The sequence below is a fragment of the Calonectris borealis genome, chromosome 19, assembly GCF_964195595.1.
Source record: "Calonectris borealis chromosome 19, bCalBor7.hap1.2, whole genome shotgun sequence".
In the NCBI taxonomy this organism is placed as follows: Eukaryota; Metazoa; Chordata; class Aves; order Procellariiformes; family Procellariidae; genus Calonectris; species Calonectris borealis.
In genome coordinates, this window is record NC_134330.1 from 8884102 (window position 1) to 8894465 (window position 10364).

The window sequence follows — 10364 nt, forward strand, 5'->3', positions numbered from 1 at the left end:
GAGGGAAATAAAGGGCCTCCGTACATACTTGGATAACAGGAAATCCCCTGGATGTAAAAATAGTGAATTTAAGAATGGAGAATATAAAGGTCTAGTTCAAATTAAAGATTTTATGACTGAGGACTCCATTAAATCTTTGAACACTTACAGTAAAGAGTTTGGAATGCTTCCAGTCCAATTCTTTATGTTCTCACAAGTGACAGATTATACTCCTGAACTTCTATGGCAAAAGAAAGAAAGAGTGATTGTATTAATCCATCTAAATCTGGAGCTTGCTAATTAAGATGAAAACTATAACAATCTGTGCTTAGGTGAAGCATAGTATTTTTATAACCCAGCTCAAGACAACATCACTAGCCAAGCCAAAAGTAGAAGATTTAAGTTTTCAAATTATTGAAGAACAATAAAATAACAAACCACTTAATACTACATGATCAACAATCTGTACTAAATATGAACTCTTTTATAGTACTCAGTCTACTTCGCTTTTTATATATCCAAGACATTCCTCATGGTGTTTAAAATACATAGTACAATACGCTGCTTCTAACTCTACCCCCTACCTGCAGAAATGCAAGGATCTTCAATCGCAGCAAGTCTGCAGTGGCAGGCCGCATTCAATCAAAGTGCCAGCCTCACACATACGTGTATTTGTAGCCATGAGATATTAAGGAGGACCTTTCAGATGAGGAGTTTGCAAGTGAGTCAAGTGCTGGAAACTAATGTACTACTTTCCCAGGTTTCAAAGGGAATTGAGGCAAAATTATCAAGGCTACAGAATTTTAAGTTGAGGGCATAAAGTTAAGCATTCATCACTGTATCCAGGTACCTAAGCAAAGGAGCAAGGATTTGAGATCTTGTTCCAGACTCCTCAAAACATACTAATTACTGGTATAAATCTGTTGTCTCTAATGGCATACTGCCAAGAGGTAATTGAGCCTTAAATGAAAATGAATGTGGGACATCTGAAAAGACAGCCGATTTGGCCCAGGATGTTAGCAGAAACATAATGCCTGGAAGGACTGCAGGGTCAAGGAACTCCCGTGTTTGGCCATAAACTCCAAAGTAACACATAAGTCAAACCATAGGATGAAAATGACAGAAAACAAAATCTTCCTGTCAGTAGGATCTCCTCTCCTATAAGACCACATGGCAGTCCCTCTAAAGACAGTACACACTTTTTTGCTTGTTTTCTACGAAGTCATTGAGGGTCTGGCCTTGAGTGAATAAGTAGATCAGACGATGTTAATAAATGCAGGCTCTTTCCAGACCAATGGGGGCGGCAGACACCACAGCTGTCAGTAAGAAACAAAACTTACTTTGAAATTTTATATTCAAAACAAAAAGCATACGGGTCTTATAGAAAAGGTTCCATAAGCCCTTGTGAATCACAAATAACAATTGTCCTTTGATTGTCTTGTTTCAGTACCTTCTCATCTACCACCTATGAAAGCGTTTTTACCAAACATAAAGAAAGGTTTTTCACCCAGCCCAACAAGGCTGCCATGCTCTTTTCTAAAAGTAAAGGGTGCCCAACACATGCCAGCACAATATTTCTCATTTCTCATCATCAGGCTGTATTTCTCTTTGGCTGCTCTCACAAACAGGTATTGAGAACATCAAATTTAAGAGGTTTGACTAATAGTATGACTATATGCACACTTTAATTCAGTATACATTTGCACAGTAGCCGAAAGAAACTTGTCCCACTTGGCCATGTCCCCACTGGTCCTCATTACCTTTTTTCTGTTAGCACTAGGTTTTTGTGCAGTTATGCAGTGAACAGGTTCAGGGAACAGATTTTTTTTTTTTCCCCAGAGGCAACAAACTAGTTTTCAACTGAATCAGTTCCATCTAAACAGGCAATTAGAAGGAAGCTAGACGGAGAGCTCGGGATGTGAATGGAGGCAATACTACTTCTTTGAGTAGGGGGCAATACAAGTTTATGTCATATGTAAAAGAGCATGCATCCACAGCATAAATTAAGAGTTCAGGCTCTGTCAACAGGCAGTGAAGGCTCTCCTAAATAGATGCTTCCAAAGGGTAATTCAGAATACCTAAACCAGAAGCCTGAAATTAGACAGCATGAAGATGATGAGACCATAATGTCTCAGTACTGTAATTCCCACAAAGAGCTGAGGCTTTATTTACAAATGCAAATGATCTGGGCTTTAGCAGAAATACTTTTGCTTAATGTTTTTTTCCATGGAAAAATTGAAACTTTCCCCTGTGAGGGGGAAAGAAGACCCTCTGAAGGGCTCTCCTGCTAACACAATAAACATCTGTGGGTTCTTTCCTCTCAAATGCTATTTTTCTAGGGGGTCCCCCTCTGATGAATTAGCAGTCCCAGTAGGTCATGGCAAACAATCCTGCATACCACATCTTAAGAAATGGTACTTCTTGGAACAGATTAGTTTGGTCTGCCTTAACGCAGGCAAGTTAACACCACATTATCAAATGCACTGAGGTCACCAACCTCCATCAGATGATCTGCTTGATCCTTTTCAGACAAAAAAAGAAAAAGAAAAAAGCTTGGATTCCTTACAGAAACCTGAGTGCTCCAAGCTGGAAGCAGTAGGCTCGGCCACTCACAGCCCACCCACCTACAGATCAAGATGGACTGGAACAACCTCCTCCATGAGCCAGAAAAGTGAAGGGGGTTGGGAGGTGGGAGGAAGAGTTTCATATTTCATCTACCACTTTTAATAGAAAACAGAACATGGTGGGGGTTGAAAGGAAAACGGCAAATCCCTGGAGATCCTAAGTGTTGGCCTTGCAAGTCAAAACTGTCAATCACACCAAGTCTCCTCCAACTTCTTGAAGGGAAGGAAAGAAAGGAGGCAATGGACTGGCACATTTAGCCACTAGGTGTTACTGTTGCTCCACAGAATGTGATCAGAGCAACCACTTTAGAAAAAGCAAAACTACATCTATCAGAGACATCATCTGCAGCTGTACCTTAAGATTTAAACAGTAGAAACTAAATCCTACTTCTGGATTCACGTATTGTGACTCAAAAATCAGAGCACTTTGGTGTGTTTTCTTGGGGGGAGCATGGAGGTAGCCTGCTGCTCCTTCTGTTTTGTTTATACATCACTGCATAAATGGAGCAAGTCAAATTCATCCCTTGGGAACTTCCATTGACTTTGATGAAGCTACATAGGGAGAATTGGGCCGCTTAAGGTGTCACTGAGTTCATGTCCACTGCTCAGGAAAATACATTGGCCGCTGAGTTGTCTGCCTCCCTGCCCCCTCTGTGACTGGCCACAGCCTGCACTGACACTTAGAGGCATTTTAAATAATTCTAGATCTGCTGTCAGCCAGGTGGGTTCCTCAGGCAAGTCATTTAACCTTTCTCTGCTTTTGTTTCTCCATCTATAAAATGGAAATAAAGATCCTTATCTCATCTGGGAAGGACTTTGAGACCACAGATAAATCAGAGCTGTAGTCCTTGACAATCATGTTGGCATGAACCAAGCAACAGGTTTTGCATGAGCTTTTCCTATTGATTCCAGAATAGGTTTTCTGAGACAGAGAAAGACTGAACTGAGTGCTTACCCCTCCTTAGTGGCCACTTTTAAGTGAAACAGACTCATGATAAAGAGCAGCGCTCCACTGCACTCCTGTCAATGGACCTTAATGTCCTGGTTTTGTTTGGTCCTTTTTCATAGCTCTACCAAAACTTTATGTAGAGGACAGACACGCTTCATCTAAACCTTCACCATTTACTTAATCAACTAGGCTCTGTACCTCAGAGACATATCCCTTCCCTAAGCTTCTTAAGCAACAAGCTTCGAGTTTACAACAATATTCATTTTCTTAATTTTTAATAACAGGCTCCAGTGCACAAAAATAGGTGTTTCTTCCTTTCAATTCTTATATTCTGTGCCTTGCCCCCAAATGAACCAGTATAAATAAACAGAGGATGTAATGCAGGTCTCTGCCTGCACCCACTAGAAAGCTGTTTCTGCACACACACAATAAATGTCATGCAATGCACAACAAACAGGCAGAGCATTCATTCTCATGGTAAGTCTTGCCATGTGGTTGTACTTCTGACCAAGGCATTATTTTCACACACAACTTGATTTGAGTGCTCTAGGGTATGTTTTCCAAAGTTTGGAAACATTGTTACAGTACATTAAACAAAGTACTAGTACTGAGCCACAAAATCTCATGAAAGATTTTTTGAGTTGTTTTCATAGGAAAATTTTTATATGCCACATTAAATGAAATATAATGCAAACTTAAAATACTGTTCTCCAAAAGACTGAATGATTTGCAAGTGCTAAAGTATTATCCGAAAGGTGACTGGCACTACGTTTTACTGCTGCTTCCAGTAAAACCTGTGAGCCTCTAACTTGGAGGCAAAATCCTCTTAGCTGCAATTCAGGCAGCAAGCATCACATGCCTTGATACAGCAATCAATGTGTCTTGTAGTTTGAGTTCTTATAGACATTTCTAGAGTGAAGAACAGTTTTATTGAAATATTATCGATAGCCTGCAATTGCTTTTGGCTTTTGAAGGAAGAAGGAGGATCTGTTCACGGAGAATCATCTGGAGATGATAATTTTTGCTTGCTACCAAAACATTATGGTGGAAAAACAGCCATCTAATAAATGCAGGACTTATAGACCATTACTAGTACTGTCTGGAAGTAGTTCACTTCCTGCTGGAGTTTTCTCTCTGCTGCAGTCTAACAGAGAGTTTTAAATAAGTGAAACAAAATGGCCTGGCTGATTTGTACACGTGTACTCTCAGCAAACAATACATCAGTAACTAACATAACTTTACCCATATGCCTAAGGCAGATGCTGATAACATCAAATGTACTTGACTTAGATGCCTTCAAAAATGTCACCCTAAGTGGCTTGGAAGCTTAATTCCCACTTTCTAAAGTGACTTCAAACCCTAAATCACACGGATAAATCCAAAAATTGCAGCCTTAGTCAGCTGTGCTCTCCTTACTCTTCAGTGGGCAATATAAATACACAAAGACCCTATCTGACACTTCATCTAAAAATTAATCCTAATTGCTTTCTGGGCAGCTGCACAAACAGCCAGTTTTACCCAGTTTCAGTTACCTTGTACTCTTTTCCCCCCCCCCCCTCTTCTGTGCTGCTGTCCACAATAGGACCCTTTATAATACATTTCTCTTCATGTGCCAGTGGCAGCTAATAACACCTGCCAGCTAATAAGAGAGGCTGTCCTAATTTCTTCTCTCTGGGTCACCCTTTCTGTCTTTTCTTTGGAAGTTAGTAGGTCTGAAACATGGAAAACAATATAGCTGCAGAAAGGATTAACTATGAGTGGTCCCAGTTAATTGTGAATTTGGTCCTGAATCACATGTGGATCTTCACAATAGAAAATACACATCCAGTCTGCTACAGCAGAATCAAATACAGTGCTAGGTGCAACTACTGTTTTTTCATTGTCTTTGTCCTATCAACCTGAAAACAAAGGGTTTTCCGAAGTTTAAAATAGTGTGAATGTGTGATGCCACTGCCACATTGAACCATCCTAAACTATCCCTATGTAAGGAGTGAAACAGCAAATAAGTCCACAGTGTGATAGAAAAGACTCTACTGCCTCAGTGAGAGCAGAGCAATTCTGGTTCACATTTATTAGTAGTACTAGTAATAAACATTTACATTATGGTAGCGCCTAGAGGCCCTATTTGAAAGCTTGTCTAAAACTGCTATTGTACCTGGGCACTAAACAGCTCTGAAGCAGCACATCTGTCTGCCAGATGTTTTTTTCTTAGAAGCTGCAATTTAAAAAAGCCTCTTGCTTCCCCTAACAAGCCTTAATACGAAACTTCAAGAGCTTGCTTCATCAGCCATTCAAGGAGAATCTGCAGTTAAAATTGCAATGAAACTTCAGGCAAGGACAGCACTTCTCAAGCTAGTGCGGGAGACCAGAGCGATGCATGAGGGCTGTGTGATTTTTACCTGTGTTTAGTACCTGTTAGCCTGAGGACAGAAAGGCCAAGGGGGCACCTCTCCCCAGAACAGTGCGGGCAGGAGGATCCGCTGCCAGTCCCGCCCGATGGACACAGAAGCTGGGGGTCCCCTCAGGCCACACTGGTTAGGGTTTAAGGCCGTACAGGCGCTGCGAACCCCACTGTGGGCAGCGTGCGGGAGCCCTGGGTGCGCAGAGGGCCCGAGCCCGCCGCTGCCACACCACCAGCTCCATCAGGAGGGGCCCGGGGCAAACCCACCACCAGGATACCTGAGAGGCCGCGTCCATCTCCCGCGCCACGGGCCCTGCTGTGTGTGAGGAGAAGAGGGACAGCGGCTGCCACGGGCGGCTCGGCCAAGCGAAGCGGGGACGGAGCGGCCCGCCCCCGCCGCCCGGGCGGGACGCCACCTCACGACGGCCGGGCGGCGGCCAGACTCGCGCGCGCACCGCCCCCCGACACGTGACGGTGGCAAGGCCAATCGCAGCGCGCCTTCCCCTGTTCTGCCCTCCCCGCGCCGGCAGCGCGGCCGCGTTGCTGGGCAACGGGCGGGCGGGAGGAGCCGCCCCCTCCCGCCATGCTGAAGGCGAAGCTGCTGCTGGTGGGGCCCCGCGAGGTGAGCACGCCCCGGGCCCGCGGGAGGCTCCCCCGCCGCCCGTCTCTCCCCGCCGCCGCCTGTCTCCGAGGCCGTATTTACCTCCGCCCCGTCCCTTTGGCCGCCCTCCCCAAGGCCCGCGCCTGCCCCCCGAGGGCCGCGGTCCCTGCGGCCTGCCTCAGGCGGGGCCCGCTGTGGCGAGCTGGCGGCATCGCCATACAGAGGATGCGGCTGTGGAGGCTGGGGGGTCCCTGGAGGCGGGAGGGAGGAGGGGGCAGGCCTGCATGCACCGGGGCCTTAGCTGGAGGGAGAGCAGGGTGCCTGGATAAACACCGTGATCTTCTCTTCGTTGTGGCTTTGCCACATTAAATTCCTGCGGGTGTCTTTCACTCCTGCTTTCTGCCAGTCTGGAAAATCGGTGTTGGCAAACTTTGTTTCGGAGAGCATAGAAGGGATTGGCAGCTACAGCCCGACGCAAGGTGTAAGGTGAGCGAAACCTAGTGGCATGTGGACTGAACCAACCCCCTGGCAATTGTCTGCCCCTCAGAAAGTCCTGCTTTCTGGTTGTGATGATGTGTAGAATGATACCACATCGTATATCCACTCATTTTCACAGGATCCTGGAGTATGAGAAGCCGAACTTGAATGGTAACAGCAAGGGAGCTGGATGTCGATTTGAGTTGTGGGATTGCAGTGGTGATCAAAAGTAAGCCAGCATCGTTGTTACTTCCTCCAGGCTACTTAATTCGTAACAGTTTTATTTACACAAAATACTTGTACTTAAGGCCTAAAACCAATGATCTTTTTGAAATGAGGAATATTCCCGACTCTTTACCCCATATTTTTTTTTTTATAGCTTCTGCTATAAAGCATCCAATACTAGGTACTCTGTGCCATGATCCCAGCTGACACTGAACTTTGTTTTGGACAAGGACTGAGTATAACAGTAAAGTCCATAGCTCCTAGAATGAAGTTACAGGTACAGGAGACAGAGGCCCACTCTGTAATTGCCTTTATCTCCTTGAAGTCATTATGTGAGTGGACTTCAAACAATGTATGTATATGATTTAGGCCTTAATTTCCAAAAGATACAATTGAGAACTGGACAGATCCATTTTTAGGGAAAAAGTTGAAATAAGCGTTTGACCAAATACTACATTGTCAGCAAATCATGGGACCAACTAACATAATAGGTAAGTCAAAATATTGGGAATATGATAGATCACTGTCAAGATTACTGGTGTTATAATAAAGTACTGAAATGTGTTCTTGAGGAGGGAAAAAGAAAACTTGAGGAAGTTTGAGTGCATGTTTCTGTTTTCCAGCTATCAATCTTACCATTTTCCATACACCTGTTTTTCAAGGTTTGAAACGTGCTGGCCAGCTCTGATGAAGGACTCTCATGGCGTAATAATAATCTTCAATCCTGAGCTGCCCAGCCACCTGAAAGAAATTGAAATGTGGTACTCCTGTTTCGTGCAGCAGCAGCCACTGCTTGACAGTCAGTGTCTCCTAGTTGCACACCACAAGCCAGGCAGTGCGGGGGACACAGAAAATCTGTCCTTGGGTAAGAAGATGGAAAACTCCAACTCAGAGTTTTTTATTGATCTATTTATCTTCAAAATTGTTCATACCTTATGGCTTGCATTTTTCATTTAAATCTGCCAATCAAAGAATTCCAGAGTGCTTTGCAAAAACAGAAATAATTAATTTCAAAGGTCATCTAGAAGGTGAGCAATATTCCTACTTCACAGAAGGGAAAGTAAAGGCAAGAAAAGTTTGACTTCTCTATGGCCACACAATGAGTGTGTAGCTGAGCCAGGAATTAAAACTGATGTCTCTAGCCATACGTCATCATCACTAGTAGTTTGTTTCTTACGTTGAATTTTATCTTTTGTTAACTGACATGTTTGAGGCCATTTAAGCCTGCATTTTATCGATCAAAAGAATAGGAGCCCTTTGAAATAAACATCTAATGATCTTCCTCTTAAAATTAGTAATAGGTACTTTATATATTGGAAAATTATTTGTGGCTGTTTATACAAATAAGAACATACACTCCCTGTCGGCAAACTGTTCCAGTGTTCAAACAAATACATCTTTATTATAAGTATTGATATATTAATACATATTTAACACAACATCCTTCCATAATTTTGAAGTAATCAAAGAATGTCATATCACTTCAATAGTAAAATTGCAATTCAGTGCTGAATTGTTTGATTCTGCCTAACTGAATGTGAGACCAAAACCAGTACTTTAAGCTTTAATAATAATGTTTGAAGAATTTAATCTAGCAACAACTTGTACTTGTTTGTAATGCTAACAAGCTGTGACACATTTCTTCTTCACCTGTTATATGTTGTCTGGGATATCAAACATTAGATACTACTGAATTCCAACTGACTTCAGCATGAGCTGTCCCATGAGCTTGATTGTGAATATTTCTTTTATAAAAGGAATATACCTAATTATTTTTTATTTACCTTCAAAGCTTATCCGCTAAACAAGCTGAAACTAATACATTCCAACTTAGAAGAAGATCCTGAAGATGTTCGGATGGAATTTATGAAATACTTCAGAAGCATTATCACCTTAATAAATGAGAGCAGAGAGAGAGAAGAAATGTCAATTATCTCATAACATTAAAAGAAATACTGAATAGGGAAGAAAAAGGATTATTTTCACTTTGTAAGCTATACTAGCCTGTGAACAGGTCCTCACAACGAGAATTTGCCAGCCTATAAACACTTCAGGAAAAATAACACAGAATTCATGACTTAACCAGAAAAAAACAAAGTGCTGACATCAGATGAACTGTGGTGCCAAAGAGATGGCTGCACATCCAGGAATTTGGGTAACTTTAGTTGCACTTTGATTTCATTTGGCATCAGAGGTACAGGAAGGTATTGTTTAATATGTTAGTGTGGATCAAAAGACAAAGGTATCGGTCATCCCTTCACTTCAGAATCCCTTTTTGTAGAGGTGCTAAGAGAAGAAAGCCTGACAGAACATAAGATTTGTGGAGTTCTGTTGAAGCATCTGAGTAAAGTGCTCATGCTAGCTGTGTTCCTGGAGAAGTTATGCTTTTGGAAGTCAGCACAAACTGATTGGAATAGAGATCTGAGAAGTAGTCGTGGTGTGGAATCCACATTTTTATGTTCCAAGTTCTCCTTATCTTTCTGTCCAGCATCTGAAGACAGCACATTTCATAGCTATTGCCTTGGCAAAACAGAATAGGTTGCAGTTTTTCTCAGGACTAGGTTTTTCTTCTATTCCAACAAAATAAAAGTGTTATTGGGGACAATGTTTAAGTCTCTCCGGGAGGAAAAGAATTGAAATCTCAGTGTAGTGCAATACTTTGACCTATGTCAGGAGCTCCAATAGAGAAAAAGTTCTGCATTCTCCAGAGGAGGAGAAGCTGTTTCCAAACTTGTATTACTGTTCCCTGTCGCATTGAAATAAGTGGTTTCATAGATAATTTACTTTCTGATTTGTTTGGTTTGCTCTCATCCCTGTTCTTAGTGTGTTTTGCTGTGGCAGACATTTTTTTGTAACATGCAGTACTAAAGCAATAAAAACATTTTAAAAACGCATCCCTTTTGTTCTTAAATGGAAAGTTAATTATGGTTTTGTGGAACTCTTATCAACTTGCTTAATTTTTAGTAAAGAAAACAGTTGATAAATTTGTAGTACATTTCACAGTAATTAGCTCCAACAAGAGACGTTTACAAAAACTTGTCACTGACCCAAACAGCCAAAGAAATGCCATGAAAAACAGAAGCATGTATCCATACTGACACACACTTC

General features: G+C 42.3%; 1 protein-coding gene across 2 annotated transcripts; it reads left to right on the forward strand.

The window, feature by feature from the left end:
* The first annotated feature begins 6495 nt into the window (after window positions 1–6495).
* Window positions 6496–10150, forward strand: IFT22 (intraflagellar transport 22). Of its 2 annotated transcripts, none has more exons than XM_075168956.1 (5): window positions 6496–6575; window positions 6961–7040; window positions 7171–7260; window positions 7880–8121; window positions 9049–10150. In XM_075168956.1, exons 1-5 carry the CDS (start codon window positions 6537–6539, stop codon window positions 9195–9197), a joined length of 600 nt encoding a protein of 199 aa, XP_075025057.1. In that variant the 5' UTR covers window positions 6496–6536; the 3' UTR covers window positions 9198–10150. The 2 variants fall into 2 exon arrangements, with proteins under 2 accessions (XP_075025057.1, XP_075025058.1); XM_075168957.1 differs by having other exon boundaries at window positions 7919–8121.
* The last annotated feature ends 214 nt before the right edge of the window (window positions 10151–10364 follow it).